The 27,869-nt window shown below is 35.6% G+C and overlaps 2 protein-coding genes across 2 annotated transcripts; both read right to left on the minus strand.

Annotated features, from left to right (window-relative positions):
• Window positions 1-13,004: 13,004 nt before the first annotated feature.
• LOC121236462 (ethylene-responsive transcription factor ERF038-like) lies at window positions 13,005-14,064 on the minus strand. Its single transcript, XM_041132889.1, has one exon. The coding sequence runs from the start codon at window positions 13,945-13,947 to the stop codon at window positions 13,201-13,203; it is 747 nt and encodes a 248-aa protein (XP_040988823.1). The 5' UTR covers window positions 13,948-14,064; the 3' UTR covers window positions 13,005-13,200.
• A 4,495-nt stretch (window positions 14,065-18,559) lies between these two features.
• On the minus strand, window positions 18,560-27,720 carry LOC121236919 (peroxisomal acyl-coenzyme A oxidase 1-like). Its single transcript, XM_041133429.1, has 14 exons — window positions 27,316-27,720; window positions 26,968-27,076; window positions 26,754-26,815; window positions 26,354-26,563; window positions 25,989-26,076; window positions 25,747-25,909; window positions 24,142-24,340; window positions 23,543-23,740; window positions 22,503-22,634; window positions 20,831-20,951; window positions 20,205-20,315; window positions 19,837-19,906; window positions 19,221-19,404; window positions 18,560-19,099 (listed from the first exon to the last, which is right to left on the minus strand). Exons 1-14 carry the CDS (start codon window positions 27,451-27,453, stop codon window positions 18,890-18,892), a joined length of 1,995 nt encoding a protein of 664 aa, XP_040989363.1. The 5' UTR covers window positions 27,454-27,720; the 3' UTR covers window positions 18,560-18,889.
• Window positions 27,721-27,869: the final 149 nt, after the last annotated feature.

A 27,869-nucleotide genomic window follows, 5' to 3' on the forward strand; every position in this document is an offset into this window, starting at 1 on the left:
ACTCACACAGGTCCTCTTCCTTGAAGGCACTGTTGTATCCCACACCATTGACCAAGATGGGCCTGAAAGGAGATCGATAGGAGAGTTATGTAAAGGTCAGAAATACTTGGCTCTTATGAGGTGGCACAAAACTTCACATACTGTGAGGTAAACTGATAAAGGGCCCTTTATATAATCCAATGATGATAGAGAACCACAAGATACAGGTTAGAAACAATGAATAAGCAGTTGAACCTCATTCTGATAAAGATGTACTACCCATGGAAAAGACTGAAAATTCTAACAATAACAAAATCGTGAAAGCTATATTGAGAACTGTTGGCTACAACTAGAACTTTTGACTGAGAGAAATCAATGAAATGAAATCACTTTTTGGCTCCAAGTGGAGAATAAAATCATGGAAATAGAGTTAATTATATAATCTAGTAAAGCATCTACCATCATGATTATTTGTTAGTATATATATAACCTTGATGTACTCACACAAAATGATACAAATAAGATGTGGATAGAAGGTAACTTTCTGATACAAACGTTCTGGCAAATGAGAGGGCAATTCTTTTTCTTTTCTTTTTCTGAAACATCATTTGAGTCATATAACATTATTTTCCTGCAAACAACATAATATGTTTCTTCTTCTTCTTCTCTCTCTCTCTCTCTCTCTCTCTCTCTCTCTACTTTTCCCTCGTCCATTTGGAAACATTTCGTGAATTCACTTCTTCCCTAACAAAAAGCATGAAACTTAGAAATCCCAACAGGTAAGTAGACATTTGGACAGGAATTAGTAACTCTTCGGCTGAATTTAAAATACTGTCAACTTAGTCAGTTTTGCCCTGCGATGACAAATTAGACTCCATTCTGTGCAATAATGGGAAGCAGGAGTGGGGGACTGATTATCCCCCAAAGACTAATAGTTGTTGTGAGTGTCTAACCTGTCAAATCACTTGCATCTGCACTGCTGAATTGTGCACAACTCTCCGAATTAGGAATGGCCGATCAGGAACTTGATCTATTACATGTATCTTCATCTAGCATCTTTCGAAAGCCCTGATTGTAATCGGCACACCAGAGGCAATCACCATATTATCACTCGTCTGATTTCTTTTGAGTAGTTTCACTTCTTTGTTTTTATTTATCAATATACTCTTCACCCTGGAAACCCTGTGATCCTCATACTCATCAGGTTCTGCCCAAGTATGTAGAGGGGTATAATTTGCAAGTGTTCCCTTTGTCCTTCACCGAGACCCACATGCATTGCACAAAGACCCATTGCGCCAAAGTGGAGTGCCTGTTTCAATGATTAATAGTCAGCAGTCAATACGTAAAACTGAGGCAACATGTTATTGTCGTATCAATAGGTGATAAGCTTAGAATATGAAAAATGTGCAATGATTCATTGATGCCATGAATAAAGACAAAGTTTGGTGTATCTGCAACAGTTTTACGACCAAAGTTTGTATTTGAGCTTCCTGTGTACTTGGTTTACACTGTTTGCAATTTTAAATAAAAGGATTAGATGTTGCAGTGGAAATTTGGAAGAACGGTTCTTGCATTTTAACCAACCATACAAGAAAAGGACATAATTGTTTGAAAGTATGCCACTTTTCACAGAATAGAGTGAAATGAGTGCAGTTGGTGACACCATGGAACTAACAGATGGACTATGGACTATGGACACCAGGACTAAAAAAAATGAAGGCCTTTTTCAAATTAGAACATAGCTTGCCCCTAGCTGATCAAATAAACACATAATTATCTTTAAGCATAAGCTCATACCATGGATGAAAGTTGTATTGAGTTCAAGGCAAAGAGTTGCCAAACACAACATGTTAAAAAACTCTGAAGGGGAAAAATTACATGGCAAGAATGAGGAGAAACAAAAATCACCTTAATGATTATAAATGAATGGGACATGTGTAGGTGATAAGTTTAACAAGCGCATCCTACCTGCCATGAATGAGTTGTCACAGTCGCAATTTCCATTTTGTTACATCCTAGCATGTGGAGGATTTAGATATTTTGTCCACAACTTCGTTTCAACTCAAAAAACTTTCCTTCCTATACTGGAAAACACAACTTCAAGTTGCTCCTCCAGTCAATGTAATCTAGGATCAGGATTAACTGGTAGTGTATAAATTTTAGACTTACTAGGCAAGGGGATAGAATTTTCCTTTTTGATAGAGCAGGTGAAGTCTCACACACTAGCTGGGACAAGGTGCACTAATTGCGTTCAAGCAAAGTCAAAACAAATTTAAATAGCTACATCAAATTTAAATAGATCAGCATCTGTGATACAACCAAAAAAGAGGCATAGGAACAACATTCTAATCTATATCACACAGTGGAGAGTTATGACTTGCCAGGATTTGTATATTTATATTATGAGACTTGTCCCTGCAATTCCAAGCAGCACCAGAAATATTCTTCACCCATGGCAACACGTGGCTTTCCTAATATAAGTCACTGTGAAACCTCAGCCGTCGCTGATTGATCAGATGAACAAGGTTTATGGGCAGCAGCATTGTGACTCTAATTCAAGTAGCACTTCCGATTCGCGATTTTTATCCAGTGATGCCAAAGCAAGCACTGTAAGTGCTGAAACTAAAAGAATCATGTAGATTGCTTTTGGAATTTGGTCAGAGAGCAAAATTCCCGATAAAAATATTCTTCACCCATGACAAGACGTGGCTTTCCTAATATAAGTCACTGTGAAACCTCAGCAGTCGCTGATTGATCAGATGAACAAGGTTTATGGGCAGAGCATTGTGACTCTAATTCAAGTAGCACTTCCGATTCGCAATTTTTATCCAGTGATGCCAAAGCAAGCAGTGTAAGTGCTGAAACTAAAAGAAACATGTAGATTGCTTTTGGAATTTGATCAGAGAGCAAAATTCCTGATAAAAAGTAAAACCATCTTGCCATTTGGACCATTGCCTCTTCAGAATATTGTATGCCTTCAATTCATTTTGCCCGGTGTTCTTGACCCAAGCATCAAACCTCAGCTCGGTGGAGCACAGATCATCAAACAGTTGGGGCCCACCAGTTTCCATCTTGCCGGGAGGAACATGCTTCTTCTCATGAACTTTAAAAATCAGGATATCAAAATTCTTATCACTGACGGTATTGCACATTGTGTAATCCATGGTAGAGTATTTAAATGCAACTGGAGTATATAAACAGAAAGGTTTCGGTTTTTCAGAGCTGCCCCACATCTCTTCTCTGTCATTGGCAAGGGAGACAGCACCATCATCACGAAGCTCACAACCAGAATCTGGCACAGCCAATTCACTGGCCACCTGCTTGACTTCATCACATCTCAGGCTAAATTCCTTCTCTAAAGAAAATCCATCCATTCCGTCCAAATCTGAGTAGCCATTACGATACTCATGTAGTGCAAGTAGAATTGGAAGAGGAAGTACTGGACCAACAAGAGCATCATCTCGCTGCACTTTCTGTGACCATTTATTGCTTCGGCGTGAAGGATTTCTTAGGAAGAAAGGAGGCAATTGAGGTAGGTCTGGAACAACTAGAAATTCCAAAGCTACCTTTTTCTGGTCCACTAGTACTTCAAGGAACTCAGGGTAGTTGGAATAGGCCAGTTGCAAAAGTTCTATTGGCAGGCCTGCCCATAGTCTCCTCAAAGCAACCTCGTGTATGCTCGCTGGCAAGCTTATGTCATCAAAAGCAACTGCAACTGCGGGAGATGATCTCAATCGACCAAAGCCACAAGCCTTCAACTTCTCACATAAGATTTCATGAGCTTTTGTACTAAAGGTTTCCTTCTCTTGAGGACCCTTACGATGATTTATAATTTTCGAATCCAGGACTTTAGTAAGGTTACCATTCAAATATGCCGATAGGTTATCAAAGTTCAGGTACTTAAATCTTCTGGGAAATCTATATTCCCCATCTTCTTTGGAAAACAGGAAATTATCTTCAAATTGCAAAAATTCTCTGTGAAATTCTTTCAACTTCTTCACAGAATCCCACGAGGCACAGTATCTTTGTAATTCAAGATTCCCTGAAGACATAAGCTTTATCAGTGTAAAACTACCAAATTCATCAGACTTAGCAAGCTGTGCAGATAGACCTTTGTTTAGGATGCCAAAGCCCAAAACTATCGCTTTCTTTTGCTGCCAATCAATCCATTCAGGAAGATCATCCTTCAAAATCTCCTCCCTTACAAGACAACTTCCACATCTGCATTCACAACCAGACAATAACAGGTCCGTAGGGACCTCCCATGCATAAATGGTTTTTGAAAATTCTGAAATTTCAGACGCAATGTTTCCTCGTGGGGCTGGTAAAGCAGGTCCATAGCAAAAGAGATTAAACTCACAATTCCAAAACGATCCTAATATAATGCAAAAACCTGATTCAGAAGCCCACTGATACGTTTCATTCCTTGAGTTCGATCTCAATTCAGACAATCTAAACACGTCAATGTAGCACGGTTTATCAAGACCATGAGCCCATTGCAACACCGGCATCATCGGTTTCCGCACATCACAAAGGAGCAACAGACTATGTGAAGCCAATGCAAAATGAAAGCCATCAGAACCTGCAATCATAAAACAAAGGAACCTTTCATTTTTAACAGATGCATACATACTTAACATCTCAACCTTGGCTAAACAGCTCACGATGCATTCATCAAGCCTCAAATCAACTAAAAACACAGCATCGGACCGAGCAACAATCAAGATCCTAGGATGCCAACTGAACTTACAGCCCAACCATTTCTGACTCCCCGAAGTACCCGACTCATCATCCCAAGAAACTCGCAACCTAGTCCCTCTAAAATGCGCACTCGGGGCAACACTTTTCAAACAAGACTCCAAATTGAACAGGAACAATGAGCCACTCTCCAACAAAACCACACTCTCCTCTAGCATATGCGGACTCCAACAAGCACAAACAACAGAGCAACTCTTGAAAACCTTACTACCTAAGCAAACCAAACTCGGGCTATCCCAATTCAAGCCAATTTCTTTAACCGTCACAGCAAACCAATGCACAGAGTACAACGTAGAAGCCATCAAATACCCAACAATAGCAGAGGAATTCGAATTACATGCCCAACTCGTAGACCCAAAACCTGATTCAACCATGGGGTTCACCGAGATATTGTTAATCCGGTACTCAAACCCAGTCTTTTCCCTGAAGATGCCGCCCTTCTTATCGACCCGGACATCAAAACTGAAATCTGAACCATCCAACAATAATACCAAGAATCCGACTTGCTCAGAATTGGCACCGGTAGGGAAGAAAACAATGACAGACTTGGAATTGGGTTGCTGAAGGAAGGAGAGGCGGTTGTGAAGGAGGTGAGAAGCGGCATCATTTTGATGGGCAGCGTGGTGCCCGACAAGGGAGGAGACAGAGGAGGAAGTGGACGAGGGGATGGACGAGGTGAGGAGGAATTTGGGAAGAGAGAGGTGGGGAGGAGGAGAGACAGAGTAAGGCAAGAGAGATTGCGAGGAGAAGAGGTGTGTTAGGGTTTGGAGCTTTGGGTTGAAAACCAATGGACCCAAAGCTTGTTTGGATGAAGGGCCTGAGAGGAGGAGTGGAGAATTAAAGACTGCAGTGACCGGGAAGAGGGACTTCCACTCTGATGAGCAATCCATTGTTAGCATTGGAGCGGTTGATTCAGGGAAGAACATTATTAAAAGGATGAGGAGGAAGACATCCGGTTTTTAAAAAAGTTTGGTTTTTGCCTATGTATCCAATGACACTATCACGGCCCGTGGGTGAATCCTTCTAACCTGAAATCCACAAAATATAAAATTAAGATATAATAATCGTCCAAAATCAAATACTTCAAAAATCATTCCAAAGAAAATAAACTCGACACTATTTCATATTCTTTAAAATCTCACAAATCCACTTATGCCACTTGGCACTTATCTCACCTTTTTGTTATAATCTTCTCACGTGCCATCTATTCTAGCCACAACCATCAAATTTATCTAAAAAAAATGGAGATAAACGGATGAGTCTATCGACTCAGTAAGCAGCAAACCTATTCTAGTGTGTAAACGTGAGCTAGTTAAAGAATGCATAAACAAACAGTCTCAATAATAGCGGTGGTGTTTTCAGAAGCATTTCATTACAATAATAATATATACAAAAAATCTTAGGCACAAGCATTACTGAAACAGCATTAGAAATAGAAACAAAGCCCATGTTTACCCCCATGGCAGGGTTGTGCATGTCTGTAGTTAGCCAAGCAGCACATAAATCACTATCACCAAAGTGAGTGCACTCAAAACAGAGGCCATGTTTACCCCGTGGCAATGTTGTGCATTTTGTGGATAGCCAAACAGAACATAAATCACTGTGTCACCAAAGTGATTGCACTCAAAACAGAGGTCATGTTTACACCCATGGCAAGGCCCATAACCAAAGCAGAACAAGATCTTATGCCTTAAGGTTTTCAAATACAATGCAATAACAGAACTGAATAGATAATATCATATAATCAGACAAACATTATTTCAGACTCCATGTTCACATTTTATGCAGTAGAGAAACAAAGTGCAAAAATTTGCTCATGTCTACACCAGTTAGATAAAATGACACATTTTCATATTCAGATACAAAGAATAATAAAGAAAATAACTGAGGTTGTTTTCATTTGGCTATGTGCTTGTCTATGGTGAATATGAGTTATTGTTTTGTTGGAGACCCAATAGTTAACGACTAAAAACATTTCATGCATTGTTCTTAGCGAGGACACAAAGCAATATTAGGGATATTGGTGTTTATGTTGCTTTTTACCTGAGAAAAGCATGACCTTTACAAGATGAAACTAATTCCAATATAAAACCATTGATTCTTTTTTGGTGACTTCTTGGTATAAGAAGGTTGACAATTCAATTCTAAAACGCAATAAGAAATGAAACCATAAAACCAATAAAATTTATTTTTCCCCCTGAGCAAGTACCAAGTGGTGGGTTTTGCAGTGAAGGAGTTTGTTCCATAGTTTTGTCTAAAATTCAAACACTTATGTGGTCTGTAGTTGTTTTAGGCTTGTTTGAAATTGAGATGCTCTCTTTGGTCTTGCTTTCTAGGCAAACTACTCAATCAGATGCACCATCTTCTTCCTCATCGGATTATGCTCCTGTTGCTACTCCTTTATCAACATTATCAACATCACTTACCACGCAAAGTTTCAATGCTATTTTTGTGAGCCATAGACAGGTAAGTATTGAACTACAACATCTTATAACATCACAATGAATTATAAACATTCTGTTTAATTTTTTTTTTCAGCAATGAGTATGCATGCCCTTGGGGCTTACAATATACAGTTATCGCTTAGGCCTATGTTAGTTGTGTAAGCTTTATCATTTTTGTACTTGCATCTTTCTTTGCACATGCCTTTCCCTATGTATACATCTAAATCTATTTGTAATGGTAGATGTGTCATAATAGTGTCGTTGCATGTGTTGGAGTTATTTATAAAATAATATATGAAACAAATTTTGGATTCTATTTTTCTATTAATGTTATAGATGTTGCAAGTTATTTGTTAGTGTAATATTCATGCAGTAATGGGTCTTGTTATGACTTTAGCTGATATCAATGCACAATGGTAAGAAAATTACCTTTGGTTATGTTAATTTAACAAAAATGATAGACCTACTACTTGTTAATAATTTGTTTACAATTGTGAATTAAAATAATATATTTTTAAAAATTTAAGTTTGAATTTTATTTTGACTTATTTTTTAAATATTTAAAAAATACTATTTTATTAAGAATTGTAAATTAATTGTGATTGGGTTGTAAGCGTATCACTACTCTTAATTTAATACTATAAAGTAAAAATTATTGTGGGACTATGCTGCTCCAAACTGAATGATTGAAGGAAAGGCTTCATTGCACACTATATTTCTTTGTTTTTGGAATAGAAACATATGTTTTCTCTAAACTGGATTCAAGAAAAAGAACTTCTATCAACATTTATAAGTTGATGAGCCTAATATATTTCCATGGTGGGAAAAGTTTGACAGTTGGACCAGTTTGATTCTATGTAAATTGTAGTTCAAAGCATTAGGAAATAGGAAACAAATCTGAGATTGTATAAACTATTGCTTATTAAACAATTTAGAATCTTTACAATATACTATACTCTTCAAGGTGGTGTAATCTAGCTTAACTAGTAATAGTTTTTGGTGTTGTGGCTGGGAAGTAGATTTTGGGTTTAAATCTTTCGGCGCAAATCAATCCTAAGATCACTTTTCTGTTGCTTAAAAATCAATCCACTACATGTAGGTAGTTATGAATTAACCTATCTATTGTGACTGGGATAATTACTTGAAGATTAAATTACAGCTTTAAAACTAGGTAGGTTATTAAGAGTATTAGCTTCTAGATTTTTGGCAATTGACCTTTTTATGTTGTTAGATGCATAATGAACCCCTTAATGTAATTCATGAAAACAATGGCATAGAGACTTGCTTTATATGGTTACAAGTTTAAGATGGTTATCCAGTCTCTAAACAATTGTTGAATATTCTTTCAAATGTAACATATTTTTTTTAATTCCTGAGTTTTTAATTAGTTCCTACTTGACAAACGTGGCATCATATAGGCATAGAATCTCATCTTAAGTTCACAAGAGATGGCAACACATAAGTGGTGTCAGGAAATGAGAAATATACTGGTGCAGAGTACCCACTTTTTTATTGTGAAAAAAGGATGCTAAGGATTGATTGTAAAAAAATAAATATTATACTTAACACAACTTGCTATCTCACACTTTATTTTTGTTGTCTTTCCTCTCTTAGATGTCCAAATCAGTGTATAGTAATATTAATTTTTCAAGAATCCGTTGGAGTTTGAGCAATTCATGGGTCCCTAGATTCAAGAGTATCCTTATTATCAAATTTATAAAGTCAAAGATTTGCACTGTGCTTGATTATCTTTTGGCATCATTCTTTCCCTTATTCATTTTGTCTCATGTTTACTTTGTTCAGTAGGCATTTTCTTATCATTCCAGGATCACTTTTCTGTTGCTTAAGGGCCAATCCACTACATATAGATAATTATGAATTATAATTTTCATTTTGTATTAAACAAGTATGTTGCTGATCATTTTGTAATGAGTATGTATAGATGGAATCTGTATAGATTATGTGTCTGATGTTGTGTTAGGTTTAGACAGCATATAGATGGAGTCAATTTAGCTAGTCCTAACATGCTTATTGTGTGGTTTAATATAAGATGAAGTCAGTTTCGCTGATCCAATAAGTTCAACATAATAGCATCTATAGATGCTTTACAATAAGTTTAATTGTAGTCATATATTGTTTTAAACTTATAATTATGTGCCTTATAGGCTGTTGATTATAATAATTATGGATGGTGTTGCGTTAAATAATTTGACCAATCCACTGTTAAACTATAGATGATGTTTTGTTAAACTTGTGTTAAATATACCTTAAGAATATAGATGGTGTTGTGTTGACTTTGTGACGGGCATGCTTTTGTTAACTTTGCATGGATGGAATCAGTTTGGATTATGTGTATAGCATCTTTCTGAATTGTGTAGAGTAGATATAAAAAAAACAGATGAATGTTCCCACTATGCTTTCCTAGAGAGCACTCCCGCAGTCAATAGAGTGTAGACTTGATCTCTGTGACATATATTCTGAGTCACATTATTTGGAAATGTGTGTTCAAAATCAAGTGCTAAAGAACCCCCAAAAAATTGAACCCAAAATTACAAGATTTAGAATTGTGTGGTTGGTAGCAAAAAATATGAATAATGACAGGAAGTTCTCATATATCAGCCTCTTCTTGCTGCACAACCTTAATGTGATAGCATTAAAAGACCATAGATATAAGAAAAAAATTGACTCACAGCCAGTTTAGATAAGAAATATCTACATGTAACTGGCCTTTAAATTTGTTTCTCGGCATTTCTCATTTTTTATGCTTTTCATGCATTTTCCTCATCTTTTAAGGTATGGAGAGATTATATTATTTGTCATTCTTTTGAGAAATCTAAAACAGTAATAATAATAATTAAACTTATGGGACACAAAAACCGTATAGACTGGATTATTATCATAACAATACATAAGTAGTTTCCTCGTTAACTTATGTGCAGGTGATAACTGCGATGTCTTCAAAAGTGTTTTTTATCAGTAGCATAATAGTCAGAACTACTGGTTGTCGTATGTATTTGTGTTTCTCTACTATCATTATTGTGTTCTCTTTCTTTCATTGACCAACAAGTGAACTATGGCCTACTTGATTACCTTCTTATGATGTTTTCTATGATGTTTTTGTTGCATGTGGCACCCATATGAATTGGTCGTTAATTAGAAATAGCTAATGGTGGCTATGTGTTGGCCCATCAGGCTGATTGTCTATAAACTAACTCTAGATATAGTCATTCGATTTTGGTTTGGAAATGTTTATCACCAACTGAAGTAACGAAGAAATCTATATATATTTTACAACTTGTTTTTCTTTCAATCGGGCACATATATATATGTGTGTGTGTGTGTAAAGATGCAAGGTTTAAGCTTAAAGGAACGATTTCTGTACTAGTTTTGTAGCCTCCATCACAGCAGTAAAAATTGCAAACTAGTAATTCATGCATGCTGTCCATGCAGAGGCTCAAGATCATCGATCCCTAGAGGCCCTCGAGGGTATAATGCTCAACAAATTATGATCCTTCATTTGAAAATGAAAGATCATGAAATTACCACTAATTATTCTAATATTTATTCCTTAAAAATTGACACTAAAAGTAAAAAATAAAAAATATTTTTAAAATATAGTCACATTTTTCTTAGAAAAAATAATTATATATGATGAATTATATGCTATTAAAATGAAATGAAGTGAAATTTTCAATCCTCAGGACATGACCCGAAACGTAGGGATAATGACCTAAATTGAATGTAATAAACTCTATGATCAGATGTACATGCATTTGCAAACATAAGATGCCCCGTTACATCACGTCCTTGCCATGCACAGTGCTCAATATCTCTGCCATACGTGTTATGTGTATTAGAATCTTTAGACTTCGTTTGAATGTTGAATTTAGTTCAGTTAAGTTGAGTTTTTTTATGAATAATAGTAAGTTGAGTAGTGAAATGAGTTATCTGGGGTCATTCTAAACTAAGTTTAAAGTATGTTTGGATGTTAAGATGAGTTTAATATTTTTTATAAAAAATTAAAAAAAGTTGTGAGTCCTACGTATAAATATATTTTAAGTTGAAAAAGATTGTAAGTCCTACGTGTAAGAAGATTTTAAGTTGTGATGAATTTAGTAATTTAAGATTTTAATATTTAGATGTTAGACTCAATTTAAAATTAGACTAAACTCAATTTGAGAACCAATCGTAGCCTTATTATTCATGAACAGGTCATTCTCACATTCCCAAACATTAATGTCCTAATTTCGTAATCATGTCAAGAGCATATGGCGCACAAGCTTTGTAATCTAGCGCGCCTAGCTTTCAATTTACTGCATACATGCGCGCGCGCGCACATGCATTTCGGCTTTCATATTTAAATCTCATGATTCCAAATAATTATGTCCTTAGACTGAGAACAAAATAGAACAATTCAAGGTCCAAAATAGTGCAGATGTGCATGGAGTCTGAAACCCAATAGTATTAGCAAGTTTACATAACTAAGTCTCGGTGAGATGAGATAAGATAATTTTATATAAAAATTAAAAATTGAATAAAATATTATTAAAATATTATTTTTTGTTATTGTTATTGTTTTAAAATTTGAAAAAGTTAAATTATTTATTATATTTTGTATGAAAATTTAAAAAAGTATAATAATAAGATGAGATAAAATAAAACTATTTCTGTATTCAAACAGACCTAAGTCATGATTAGTCAATAACCAGTCAAGCCCAAGTCGATAATTTCTTTCTCAAAACACTAGATAATTTCTTCTCGCTTGATCTCGTTTCTACAATCCATGAAAGATGTACGGGAGGTGGAGGAAATCATGCATGATTCATTGTCTGTATGTTGAAAGATGCAATGAAAGGAGTCATGACCAACCAGGCAACTGACTATTTCAAATTGTAAACCGAAAGGCAGGCGTGACTTTAGATAGCAATACACCAAACTAAAACCTACAGATTTTTAAAATATTCTCTCCCAAAGTGCTCAAAGCTTTAAAAAAAGAAAAAAAAAAAAAGAAAAAAGACGGTGCCCCAATGAACCAACAGACCTACCTTTGGAACTTCTCTCTCGCAGGTACACATATCTTATTTGATCTCCCATTTTTCTTTGTTCTCTTGTCTTTCACTTTTTTTCTTTGTTAAAAAGGTTGTGTGGTCGCCAAGATCATTTAAATTAATTGGTAACACTTTAATTTTTCACTAAAAAAATCAAAGATCGAATCTCTCCTCCCATGTATAAAAATAAATAAAAAAAAGTTGCTCAATCTGTCATCATCTATCTACCCTTGCACCCATGTGCCTCACCAACGGACCCTTTCCCGCTGATTCACTCCCCATACCATTATATCTATTTTCCACTATCATGTGAGGCTCACGCATCGTCACACCTGCTAACAACTATTTGACTCCAACTTCCCTTTTGAGAATACATATCTTATCGGCGTAATGCTATATGTAGTCGTAGTTTGTGTAAGCGTTGTGCAGTCATTTTAAAAAATAATATAATCTACTATTAAAAAATTATTATTTTTCATTTGAGTCTCATATTCATTTATTTTTTTTAAAGTGATTGCACGATGTTTGCATACTCACGACTATAATTATCATTTCTCATCTCACCCTACCCGGCGTATGAAATCTTCAACTGTCTACGTGGCAACCTTTTTTTTTTTTTTTTTTTTTATTGACCAAGAAAACAGGAGAGGGGATCATTATTTAAGTCTTATTTCCAATTTATCTTCTTTTTGCATTGTATCCAGCATTTTTCTTAATATTTTGAGGACTCCACCCATCTTCCTAATTATGTCACCTCAATGACCTCATGTAATTCTTTTCCAAGCATATTATATTGACAATATAATATTATAACAAGAACTGTACGTAGATTGAAACTTGAAACTTCCATCTCGCTCTATCACTATCCAAAATTTGCAGAATCACAACATGATTATTGACCAAAATCATCAAACCTTGGACACGATTTGAAGCAAAGCATGCACGGGAAGCAAGTAATTGTGTGCTCTCACCTAGTAGTATCCCCATAAAAAGGGCTCCTCAATCCGGAGACAAGTATCTACTGACTCAGTTCCGACGAGCTGCCATGACGTCGTTGACGAGTAACATGAGAACCCGTCTATTCGATTAGTCACATCGAGCATGAGATCGGGAAGATCGAAAAAGGGGTCTTCGTTAACATTTAACGGCGAAGTTGACGAGTCTTGGGTGTCCTGGAACGCCATGGTTGAACTTGGGGAATAGGAGTGGCTCAGCTCGGCTTCAGCTTCATGGCTTTTGGGGAAGTTCATGGCTGCTGCTTTGACTGCAGCAGCTTGAATATCCTTAGGAGATGAACTAGCTGGTCGGGGAAGTTCAGGAGCCAGCTCAGGGAAATTCAGATAAGCCAAATTTCCTTTGATTGTAAGAGCCGCTACATCGTGAGCTCGTGCGGCCATTTCTGCTGTAGGAAATGTCCCTAGCCAAATTCTTGACTTCTTCCTTGGTTCCCTGATTTCTGATACCCATTTCCCCCATTGACGTTTTCTTACTCCTCTGTAAGTTGGGTGTTTCCCATCATCCCCACTCTCTATCTTTTCCTGATCACTTCCATGAACATCTTTTGCTCCTTGAATTCTCTTACAGCTTTTTCGCGCAGTGAGTTCTGTTGCAATATTTGTTGGAGAAGAATAGGAGGTGGTTGTAATGGAGGAGGTGTTTGAAGAGGAAGATGTAGAGGATGTTTGAGCATTAAAATCTAAAGCTCTAGGCTCTTCCATGCAGAAGGAAGGAGGCTAGCTAGCTAGAAGCTCAGCTTTTGGGGTAGGAGAAAATGTGGTAGGCAGAAGAGTATAATAGAGCTTGGGGAGCTTCTGATTTCATGATATGTAAGTCTTTCACATAGAACAATAATGATAAAGGACTCTTTAAAGACATGGGGCCAATGCATAAAAAGGGTAAAAGTCTTGGGTTACTTTCTAAGTCCTAGATGATGGCATAAAATTTGTCTGTATCTTTTACTGTCTCTTTAATTTGTTTGTTGGCCTCTTGATCTCACCCTCCAATTTATATCTAAAAAGAGACTCGTGAAAAATGAGTAAGGTGTTTTTATATTTCAAAAGGTCTCCATATTCTCTGTTGGAATATAATATTGTCGAGAAAAGTTGGAAAATCATATCCTTCATGTACCACCAAAAATAAGAGAAAATATATTTGTAATTTTGTAACTGTCGCGTAATCACTTTAAAAAAAATAAATAAGACATGAGATCCACTTGTAAAAAATTAATTTTTAGTAATGGACCTTACTCTTTTTCAAACTGATTATCCGGCGTTTATGCAGTTCACAATTATATGTAGAATTGCTCTAAAAATAATGCTCATTATCTTTCAGTAAATTAGTTGTAATTTTGAGTCATGAATTAACATTACTGGGGCCATTATAGGTAGCGTATATATGTATAATACGCGACCTGATTCTTCCTGGCTACAAAGAGCCAGTACAGCATTTTTCATGCTTTCTTACCTTTTTCTGATCACTACTATTTTCTCAGTACTGTTGGCATTTCATTCTTTGATCTTAGTACTACTTTTCTTCTTTTTTCCTTAATTTGTTGGGGGCCAGAAGAGTACTGGAGATCTCTTACCCTACCAAGATCCATATTAATCTTTACCCACTACTTTAGGGACAAAATTATATACAAAGTTAATCCTAACTCATCATTTTTGCAATATGATTGTCTTGCATGAAAAATGGCGCGCACACGTATGACTTTGATCCGTACAACTCTTTTTACTGTCATGTTTTAAATAGAGATTATCGAATATTGTGTTAATATTTTTGAAATCCAAATAGAAAAATTTTAGACCATGTTTGGATGTTAAAATGAGTTGAGTTCTTTATGAATAGTAATAAGTTGAGATGGTGGAATAAGTTTTATGAAGTCCACCTAATATGAGTTTAGATATGTTTGGATGTTAAGAAGTGTTTAGATATATTTATAAAAAGTTAAAAAAAATTATGGATCATGCGTGTAAAAAGGTATTGAGTTGAAAAATGTTGTGGATCACAGGTGTAAAAAGGTTTTGAGATGAGATAAGTTTAGTAATTTAAAAGTTAAGTGTTTGGATGTTAGACTTAGTTTAAAATTAGACTGATTTAGATCTGAGTTAATCTCAGTTCAGTCTAAATTCCAAATAGATCCTTAGTATTTTTTTATGAAGGAGAACTATCATGTTGATTAGGTTCGTTGTTAAATAGTGGATGAAAATCATTATTCATCATCCTGCATGTGTGCGTGTGTATAGTACCCCATATGTCTCGAATGCAAGAATGAGTCAATCTGAATAATTAATTTATAAGATTCTTTCGACAATAATATGCACCCATGCACATCCACATGCATGATATGTAGTGAATCCACCCTTTAATATCTAGGGTTCTAGGGCCCATCTACATAACATATCATGGAAATGGAGGGAAACGTCAAAATCCGATGAATAAGAATAAATATTCTACGTAGAATTAATTTATATATGTAGATGGATTAGGTATTTAGAATTTTAGCATGAGCTAGAAAGACTTTTGTGGGGTTAGGGACATAGGTGTCCGTCCTCAAGGTTTTGTCATGTGGGGGCAACCTAGCTAGATATGAGTCGGGCTACTCTGCCACTCATAGTAGTCCTTTCAAATTGACCGCTTATTATTTTTTAATTTTTTTTATATTTTTTAATATATTTAAATATTTTTAAAAAATAAAAAAAAATTTAATACACTTAAAATCACTTCCTTAATCACTAAGTAAAAAAAAATTGTCAAGCGGTCAAATTAAACAGTACAACTTGGGAGGCAAAGTAAGTAGTTTTTTCCAGCTAGATATATAGCTACTTTTTCTGTACAAATAAAACTAATATATATATATATATATATAGATGGAACAAAACATTTTCACGTGTTTGGACAACGAGAAAAATGCATGAAGGAAAAATCCAGGAAAATGCTACGTACGTGTACGACATTAATATTCCTGTTGTTCCCAGCTTACGGCCCTCCCTTGTAAGGTACTATTTGCATCGATCAATATATTATATTATATATATATATATATATATATATATATATGGACGTTTTGGTGTATGTATCGTCCGTATCATAAATACAGATGGCAGGCCAGCTCTAGCAAATTAATGATTTTATCGTGAAGAAGTTAGATATGTGGAGGAAAATAGTTCAATGGAAGGGAGTTTGGTCCTACTAACTTCTGTACAGATGATTATGATATTGAAATCTATCAAAATGTACTTGCACTTTATTCCTTTAGTTTAATGTTAATAGGAATTTCATTCACATTTTAAAACAGGATAAATACAATTGCCACCAACCTTTCTAGGGCAATAAGTAATTAGTAGTTATACCCATTACATGTAAGAAGACAGACATATATAAATTTATATATTGAAAAGTTAAAATTAACCAATGTGACAAAATAAATTAATAGATTATATACAATTTTAAAGTATGTAAATAGTCTTACACATTTCATTTGAAAAAAAATAGAATTTATTATTAAAAATAATATTTTTACATATGCGTCGACTTAGATTTATCTATTTTTTTAAAAAAAAATTTTAAAAGAAGTGTGCGTGAAATTTAAATATTTTAAGATTATAAATATTATTTAATAAAAAAAAAAAAACCAACTGATAGCACCACTCTCTATCACATCACAGCATCTGCTAGGAATCTAAAAATCAAAAGCAGGAAACACACCTAGACATATAAAAACAAAATTGTACAAAAACAATAATTTACATCTCAAATAAGGCAAACAACTGTCAAGCGTTAGTTTCCTTTTGAGCTCGATCCCTTGGCAACTCATTGAAGACCAAAAAACCTTTGGTAACTCCACTTGCTGCAGTGCCCTGCTTTTAATTAATTAGCAAGAGAATTAACAATCTGGTTTGCCTCACAGTGCACACTGCTTATGTGTGCGCATGTGTATATATATATATATATATGTACACTTACTTTTTGTTCCAGTAAAAAAATTTTTTCTTTTGTTGTTAATTAAAGGTTGATCAAAACTAATTTTAATAGTATCGTTTAAATATTATTACTCTTTCAGTCACTATTCACCCACACACTCCATACTTAATAATTTTTTTTTATATGTCAGACTCATCACTTTCGACCTCTTTCACTCTCTCTCTTCGACCTCTCTTGCTCATCGAACCCCATCTCTCTCTCTCTCTCTCTCTCTCTCATCAAACTCTCTCTGATCTCTTCGACCTCTCTCTCTCCTCAAACTCTCTCTCTCTCTCTCTCCTCAAGCTCTCTCTCAATGTGTTTCCTTTGAGCGTGGAGGGTAGGGACAAGAGCCGGTTTATTTGTTAGCAAATCCGGTTTGACACATGAGGTGTGGGATAGTAAATAATAACTAATAGGTAGATTTAATTCTATATATATCAAGCAATGACTAGTGAATAAGTCTTAGCTTACCCCTGAACCAGTTTAGCCACTTCTATAGAATCGGATTTGATCTCAATATTCCGCAACTGTAAATTGAGATAAACTTTGAGACCATTCAAATGAGATGTTTGGAAATAATTTCCTCTTATCTCATCTTATTTCCTTTCTAAACATTCAAACACAAACACTTTTTCAAAATTTCAAATAAAAAAAAATTAAAAAAAACAATTCAACTTTTTTAAATTCCAAAAGAAAAATTATATTAAAAAACTATATTCTAACAATATTTTAATTCTATAATATTTTTATTCAATTTTCTCTCATTTTTCAAAACTCAATAAATATTTAACTCAAACTATCTCACTTTTATTCACAAACTATCTTACTAATATTTACAAAATTCTCATCTCAATCAAATTATTAGAGAAACATATTGATTACACCAAAACCTTCCGGGCTATGATCACATTGTCCCGAATCCTATTTTTCATTGAACTTAACGATCAAATCTAAACCGAGGGTCCTTCGTATAAGCCCCTGTTCATTGTCTCGCAAGGCATTCAGCCAGTCTGCTGGAAAATATTTCTAAGATAGCAATAAGAAAAATTCTGTCTATCATAATTCTCACACACCACACCCTTTTTTTTTTTTTTTCTCTTATCAAATGTATAGTATATGAATGATGAGTAAAATAATTCAATAAGTTTAAGAAGAATAAAATAAATTAAAAATTAAAAAAATAATAATAATATGTAAAAATGATGAATAGCAAAGCTCACTCAGGCAAGTCAAACATTGCAGCTGGGGGTTAATAGTGTGGCTTAAACGACCACGCTGATAACACGTGTCAAGTAACCGTTCATAACGATAAAATTGTAATATCATGAATTTCAAATAAATTATTGTTCTAATGCAAATCTGGAATGAGAAGCATAAAAAGTGTACCAGAACCTGAATCAACCATAAACAGAAGGGTCAACAAATACCGTGGGGGTGATGCCATCAATGGTAATTTTACCCTGCATCCACTATCATTATGCATAGTCTTTTTTTTCCCCTTTCTTTTGGGGCCAAATCATTTAAGAGCATTGCCCCTTATGGTGATTTTGCCCGAAATCGTATCTGTCTTTATTTTACTGCAAACTATCCTCTTCTGGTGGTGATCATCCTAGTAGTTTTATTAACAATAATAAAACCCAGAAGTATATGTTCAAGGAAGTGTATGGAAACATCTGCATAACTGCCATATATTCTTCAAAGCCTCGCATTATGGAGCTGTTGCTTCAGCAGAGGTCGAATATATTCACCGTAGCCATCAGGCACAACTGAGTCATTCAAAGGATCCTTCCATGCCTCCTCGTAGAGTTTTGGATACACATTACCATCATATCTCCCAAGAACCGACCCAAGAAAATGGTCAGTGTAATTAAATGCATCAACAAGGGCGATTGCATTAGGACGGACCTAAGAATCCACGAATCAAATTAGTAATTAGAAGACAGCGGTTCCTTTCTTTTCTTTTCTTTCTTTCTTTTTTTTTTTGGCATGAGCAAGCAACAGAGAGGAACAATTGTTTGGTACAAACCTGGGAATATAGAGATCTTAGCTGATCATTCGCAAGTGAAGCTTGCTTGGGACTTATGCAGCCAGTTGAGAGAAAATCACCTACATGTTTGTGAAGAATAAATAAGGCATATATGTTGCAGAGGATCTCCAACTGCTCCTTCACCCCCTTCCCAGGTATGTCTTGTTGCAGTTTCTCAATGAACCTGAAGTGGAATATAGAAACGAATCAAATTGAAATTTGCTTTAGTATTCACTGCTATTTTTCTACCATGAGAAATGAGATTAGCAGAAAACAAAGATTTTTCTTTTTATCGTCACTTTTAAGCAGGTTGGTACATCATAGTGCAGAGTGCTGCTGTCTTTCACTGAAAAGGCAGGGGGGCATAAAATATTTCATTCCATCTAAGTTCTCAATGAATAAAATAGAGGATATCCAGTCATGTTATGGTGCAGCTGCATATAACTGGGGATGATCGGAGGCTGTTGAAGGGTACATGTTATTACCTGAAGGGTCCATCAATTGTGTCAAAAGGATTTCGTGATTGAATCATATGCGATGTTCAATGTGAGAGGCACCGCCAAGGAGCCAAGTCCAATAAATATTTAATTGCTAGGATAATGTGGAAGAAACTTACTTAGAAACAACAATCAGTTGGCAATGAGCAACTGCTGCCTCAACCAAGTCAGCTGAAAGTTCCAAAAAGCCTGAAGCGATTAAAAGAGTAAGCAGAAACACATTAGCTTATGAAGATTTTATACTTTTGAGAAACTCTGAATTTAAGAAGCCAGAAGGAGCCATAGTTCCACATTTTGAAGTATGGCAGAAAAACATATGCAAAAGTTCAAACCACCTAGGCTATATTCTATACAATGAGATGCTGATGTTTAAAGCAATCAATTTATGCTGGCCACAAAAGATATATCTCGTCAAAATAACAAAGTAGAGAGAGAGAGAGAGAGATGCATCTAGCATATAATTGAAGGCAGACAGAATTGGGCATACCCTCTTCCGGATTTGCAAACTTGGCAAGGTTTTGAGCTCGGGCAACAGACATTCTTGCAGACCTAGCTTCAAATGCTTCTAGTATTACACTAGGCTTTAACCAATCATCAGCTGCAGGCCATTAAAACGAACACAAATTACCAATTTATGCAGAGCTAGCACGCTAGCATCAGAAAGGGGCTCAGAAGTAATGCAAAGGATGCAGGTTTATAGATCATGAACCACTGCCTTGACACAGTTAGAAAGAATGAGCACCTACCACAACAGATGTTTCAAAGCAGTCTGATTAATGAATTGCTCTAACAACCATTAAAAGGAGAACCACCTACGAGACTGGACCAATTATTTGGTACTATTTTTTTATTTGTTATTTTTAATTCTGAGTTGAATATGCTATTTTGGTATGTTTGTTAGAGGCCCCACCCCGTCCTGATGTATTTCTTTCCCTTGGTAATGAAATATTTGTGAAGATTAGGTTGTCAAATATATATATATATATATATATATATATAGAGAGAGAGAGAGAGAGAGAGAGAGAAGCTTAGTAATGAAACACACATACACATCAAACCTACCATACCTACTATAATAGAAAGTTTGATACAGTAGCATGAAAAGAACATTACCTTTTTGAACAGTAGAGCGACATTGCATCAAGTGTTCGACTCTCCCCATATAAGCTGTTGTCCCAACAGGCTGCTTCCCAGACCCCAGCTGAGAAACAGTCTTCATAAGAAATCTTGCAACCTACAATAGGAGTTTTTTAGTAGAATGTCAGCACATTTTGGTTGAATCTTGAAGAACACATCTACATAGGTCTGACAATGACTGGCCTTGACAGACCCGGTAACCTACCTAAAAAATGCTGTGCATCAGCGGTAGGTTGGTCTACAAATATACACAGCATTTTTTGTCTTAACGTAGTAAATGCTGTGCATCAGATCAACCAAAGATGAAAAACTCCAGGTTTGAGCAGATACTGACCTAAGACTACCACTTTTAGCTATTCTCACACAGTGGGACAGACATTGCACTGATCAGGGCAGGGTAAGGGGGCAAATTGTCATATAGATGGGTTATGAAAGCTAATCTCTTAAGGGTGAACAAAGAAGATGGTAGTCATCACACAGCTACAATAGGAAATTGAATAGCAAAGTGATCCGACAACCAAAACTCTACCATCAGCTGTGGCAAGTGGCAAAACCCTCATGCTCTTTATACTTTATGGCTCCTTTTTGGGTACTTTTGTAGGTTCAAAGGAATATGGAACCAAAACACACCATAGAACCACTCAATTCCATTAGATGAAAAGTATTACTTTATCTGATTGGTCGATATGGCAGTACTGAATCTGTAATTAGGATATGCCTTTAGCCATTTTTTAATAAATCTTCAATTACTTGTCAAAAAAAGATGGAAGTATTGAAACCCCATTTGCAGCAAATATCTTTCAGGTATGAATAAATAATGATACACATACAACCTTTTTTTACAACTCTTTCCACAACTTTGTTTTTTTTATATTCATAAAAAAACAGTATTTTTTATGAATTCGTACTATCACATTGGTTAGTTATAAAATGGGTTGCAAATAGTTTTATGAATATAATTATTCAGTATGAATAAGAGCATAAACTTATAACAAGATGGCTCTTAGATAAAGTGCTAAGAATTTATCCACATGTAAAGGCAATATTTGAATCTAGCTGAGTTTAACAAAGTGCAAACTAAGAGTCAGGAACTTCATATTCCCAACTAAAGTCCATAAGCTGAAGAAGGCCAACCAAATTGTCTTCTGCATGGTTTGATTATGCTTGTATAAAACAAAAGGCCAGCACACTTGAAAAACTAAATTAACCAAGAAAATAAGAAAACATCAATTATATCCTGGAGCTCTCTACAAACAAGAATTCATCATTAACCATTCTCACTAATGATATCCTGGGTAATCCTCAGTTTGCAAGTATTACCTACTACTGCAATATTTTTTTATAAGTACTTTATGTTTAGGGGCCATTACTCTAGACTTTAATGGCCTGAATTTTCATGACTTTCTAGTTTCCCTTACTTCAACCTAGATAGGTCTTATCTCTTGTATATCATCCTGTGTACTTGGGTTTTGCCTATATCTATTTATATAATATCGATTACTTATCAAAAAAAAAAAATTATAAGTAGCCTTGCAATATTCAAAGCCTAAGCTTCTTTACCGGCAAAACAAACCAATCAATGACCCGTAATTGCATACATATTTATGATACAATAGCCAAAAAATGAGAGAGATTCAGCTTCACAAACCTGTAAAAGCAGAACAATGTTGTCTCCTTCATATGTGCAGGCAGGAACGTAAACTGAAAATAACTCAGGTAGCCCACTGCTACATAAGTAACCATGGCCGCCACACAATTTCCGACATTCTTCAATTCCATCCTGAAACCATAGTCGAGATGAAAAATCATAAGGATGTAATACCTAATCATGCATCTGATTAACAAGAAATTTGAAATATAATGCCGTCACATCTTAATAAAATGCATGTGCCTAGTTCTTGAAGGCATTCCGAAAAGGATGCATATCCAAAACACTTTGAGCCATACTAAATGATCCAATTTATCCAATTTAATTCAGTAAAAAAAATCCAACCAACAGAAAATGAATAAGAACTGCAAGTATGCTCTGCATTGCAAAAATGATTGAACAAGGATTCTAAGGTATTTTGAGTACTGCTGAGCTGGCAAAGTACAATCTTTATCGCATGCCACACCATATATATTCATATGTCATCCAGAATCTGACTTCAGAATTTCAGTGCGAAGCACTATGTGCAGATTTAAATGCATTACAAATAATGGTCTTCAGTCTGTAAAATTATGATTTGGGTGGGGACTTGGTTTTCTAGATAGTGGGTACTTCAGTGCTTTCGGCTTTTTAAAGCCAAGGTTGATAATTTCTTCTTTTGTCATCGGATTCCAGTTTTGGGGGGAATGTGTCTCATCAGCTTTCTCTCAGTTTACAGCCACTCATGCAAGATTTGGCTCATCAAATATGTAGTACATAGGTTTGGCTTAAAAGAATAAGTGCCAAGTGTGACCTCAACTCCACCATCCCAATTCAGTTTAGTTCAGTAGGACTCCTTAACTCCATTGTTCACTGCAAGAGTTTGTGTGTGTGTGTGTGTGTGTGTGTGAGAGAGAGAGAGAGAGAGAGAGAGACAGACAGACAGACAGACGGACAGACAGAGACAGAGACAGACAGAGAGTCAGAGATTTAATCAAAACTGGACAGTGATTGATATATTTAAGATAAGCAAGGTGCTGGGATGGGTACTAGTCACGTACAGCAGTTGCAGTTGTAGTCAAAGACTTCAAACCCGCAGTGCATGCATGAGCCTCAGGTAATGTCGAGAAATCACTGGCTTGCAATCTTTGGGTCACGTCCGTATACAGCCATTTCAACCACTCACCAACAAACCTGAAAGCATAAGCAGAAGCCAGCAAAGGGAAGAGTCTGCTTTGCTGAGTTTTGTAATCAATCACCTGAAGGCAAATGTGGAAAAGGCATAAGAGACGTTCATTCAAGAAAAACTGAATTTTTGGTAAAAGTTAAGTATATCCTGGCCATTCCATCATCATCCTGAGTAGTCATAAATGCTACCTAAATACAGGATCAGCAGGGAGTCGTCCAATCATGAATGTTGCACAATCTAGATTGATATAATATTCAGAGGGAAAAAAAAACATATAGCAAGAACACCCTACAAATGATCATAAAAATTACTAAAATTCCTAACCAGGGATCATCCGGCTAAGAGATAAAACTGTAAACACCAGATTACCAACAACCTATACAGCAACTTACCTCGGCACATATTTTATCAATAGCATGTCCCATCGGTAAGAATGCTGATATTTTTAAAACAGAAAAAGGTTTACCATACCTGGGTCTCAACACCACCATTCTGTGAACCAAATTGCCTACGAACAGCACTATACCTAGTAGCAATACAAACTGCCCGCGATAAAGCACAGGATGCGTCAGCTACAATTGTTTGTCTTACATAGACCATGGTACCATAAACAAGCTGCCGTGGAACATTGGATTGCACAAATTTTCCTTCCCTGGTAACCTGTGAAACCCTGGCACATTTGAACAAGCTTCAGAACAGCTCTCAAATCTTTCTTTCTTTTTAAAAAAAAAAAAAAAAAAAAAAAAACCTCCCATCTGTCCATGCAAATGACAAGAAATCTGTGAAGTACAAACTTTTATTACATTGTAGAAAATGGGATCTGAGGGGAAGGCCACTCATTTTCAAATTATTCTACACAAAGACAACCATGGTACTCCAAGATAGGGGGCTTTAATGCTATCATAAGACATGATGAGTGAGTGGGGGCACTTGAAATAGTGGCTAAGCTGGATGGACTCTCTGGATGTTAGTCCATTTATTTTTTAAACAAGTTCAAGATTCTTTGTGAGCTGCTTCATTAATTTTTTCTGTTCTCATAATAATCAATAAATTATATTTCTTTTTGTGAATTTATGTTAATCATTAACTAGTTGTTAATCTTTAAGATTATAAACCATTCAAATTAGTTAGATGAACTAAACTTTCTTCATGATTTTTTTAATGACATGTAACCTCACCATGGCAGTGGCTTCGAACCTGCCCCTGGGGAATAAACCCCTGATACATGATCCCACTCACTAAAATCGTGTATCGGGTGATCTAAGGGAACTCCTACTATGGAATTAAATCTAGAATGTCTGAGTCTATAACTCATCTCAAATCCACCTTATCACCACTAGACTGCACCGTGATGAGTTAATTGTGAGATTTTAATTTTATAAAATCAGACTCACCAATATTGTATATGTAACAAATCATATAAGTATTAGATCATGGAATAGACAATGTATGGTATATCTTATGACATTATCTATCAATTTAGATAATTCCATTTCAAATCTATAACAATATATTTTATATTCTGCAATATAAACAGATACACAAACACACTCATACATAGATACCCAAATAAGTAGATAAAATTGTTCAAATGAGTTAGATAAACTCATGTTCACAAGGATTTAAGTTGCCTCTATCACATTAGAAAGATGAATTATACTCATATTTTAAATGCTTAGAATATTCTCAGAACTAATTTGTCAATGCTAAAAAATTCAAGTTATGCTAGCTCATCTTTTATGTGCTTTTCTAATAGATTTTGGTTCCAAATCAATTTGTATACACCCTAATTCCCACAGCAACTCTGGTGCACATAAAACAAGCACTTCATTTTATAGTACTAAGATTAGGATGGACTCTCCATTTGATTTATGCAGACCATGAATATCCTCATTTTATAATCTTGGTGATGAAAACTAAAGGGGTTGAGTTGGCAACAATGAACATGCTGACAGCTGCCAACCAGGAGGGCTCTTTAGAGTATTTGTTCAAGGAAAAAATTAACTTAAAGCAATTTTGAGAGAGAGAGAGAGAGAGAGAGAGAGAGAGAGAGGGGTATGTACAAAACAAAGAAACCTCATCAACATTTGATCCCTTGGGATGCGAACATGATCAAGTCTTAAGACACCATTGTCCATGGTGTTATATGCTCCACTTCCAAATTTCATTCCAATATCACCAACAGTTATTCCAGGAAGAGGTAAGTGATCATCCAAACTCCGCAGCTGGACAATAAAACCTACAAATGGGATTTATCATAGTTATTACAGAACTGGAAATTTTACATGCTATCAGTTTTGGACGGGTTTGGTGGTTACCATGCACACCGTAGTCCTGGCCAGCAGTAATAAGACGTGCATACACTACAGCATGTGTGGAAACTTTACCCAATCCTCCAGGCCACCACTATTCACAAAAATGATGGGACATAATAAGAAATTTTTCTAGGAAGTTCAGACAAGGGGACAAAAAGAACACGTTTTTTAAGTACCCTTTCAAAGCACTATGCACATAGAAGACGGATAGATAAACAGATAAAGACCCTCACTGGATTATGCTTAAGAGTGTACTATTATAAAATTAAATTAAAATGGACTCAAGGAGCAGCTCTATGCTATGTGATTTTGGTTACAAATATTCCATGGAAAAAAAATTCAGGTAGCTCATTGTACATTCTACTCACCTTACTTGAAGTCAATGTAGGACTATGAATAATGAACTCATCCGTTTGGGGATCGAATGTCGCAGTTGTTTCAAGCCCTTGAACGTTGGACCCATGACCAAGTTCAGTTTGTGCATAGCAACCAATTATTTGCATCTTGTATGCCAACGGCAACCACTTCTGTTGCTGCTCCTCAGTTCCTTGCCCCTTAATAGCTGGTACAAACATGCCCTGTAGAGAAATATATAAAGAAAAGGAAATATTGGAAGCAAAACCTGTGTAATATAATCTTAGAAGCAAACATGACTAGGCTTAGGTACACCGTACAAACAAAGTTATAAGAGCTAAAATTACAACTAACTTGGCCGTGTCAGTGATTTCTTTTTCCACGTATATCATCAAGACAAGGAATAGAGCATACCCAGTGAAGATCCGTAAAAGCGGGTTCATCCACATAAAACCTTAACTTAGATGCCTCTTCCTCTGTAATGATAAACTTCCCAATGTGAATTACACAAGAAAAATGAAACTCCATAAAGATATTCGATCATGGTCAAATGTGGAAAATGATTTTCAAAAAATAAAGAACCGACGGAAAATAACGTAACAAAGGAGAAATCAGGTGGGGGACATACCAGAAAGACGAAGCTCAATGATCCGTTTCCACGCATACGTCGCTTTTCTCAACGTGTTTTTAAATAAATCCTTTCTACTTAGCATAGCCCTGTTATCTTTTCGAAAGGCCTAAAAGGAGAAAAAATATCAAATTAAACTTTTTAAAAATCAAAGAATTTCAAACATATTGGAGTTCACAAACTAAAGGATTGATTTCTCTACCAAATCAGAAGAACAAGCCAATAAATTTACAAATTGACAGAAGAAAACAAAAGATCAAATTTCTTGACCGTTTCCTAGATTGTCTAGCGGTACAGAGCCAAATTGGGCGAAAAGAAAAAAATAACACTGGAAGTAGAAAAAATGACCGGATCGCTGGCGACGAGGCGAGAAATACGATCGGAGAGCTCCAAGGTGTGGCGAGAACCGGCCCAGACGACCTTCATCTCCTCCACATCGAAACGAGCCTTGCTCCTCTCGGTCGCCAGATGATCAACACCCGCCATTTCGAAACAGCCCAAAATTCACACAGAAACAAACACAAAAGTAAACAAAAAACCTAATCTTCAAGAGCAATTTCAGCTATGAAACTCAGAGAACGTCTTCGTCTTCGATAGCTTTTAAGTTTTTAGGTGGATCTGTACATTCAGTATATATATGGACCTGTCGCTACGATGGTAATAACTTTTTAGGACAAGGGCCAAGAACCTTCGGATCGGTTTCTGACTAAAAAAAGGGCCAAGATCCTTCGGATCGCTAAGGGAATCTAAGAAGGGTAGTAACAGTGTTATTGTCATCTATTATATATTATCTAAGCGCATCTTAAATTTTTTATTTTTTATTATTTTTTTAAATATTTTTTGTACATTCTTAATCACTAAAAAAAGTTAAATAATATTTACTTTTTTAATCATTAAATAAA

Source organism: Juglans microcarpa x Juglans regia, chromosome 6S, assembly GCF_004785595.1.
Source record: "Juglans microcarpa x Juglans regia isolate MS1-56 chromosome 6S, Jm3101_v1.0, whole genome shotgun sequence".
Classification (NCBI taxonomy): domain Eukaryota; kingdom Viridiplantae; phylum Streptophyta; class Magnoliopsida; order Fagales; family Juglandaceae; genus Juglans; species Juglans microcarpa x Juglans regia.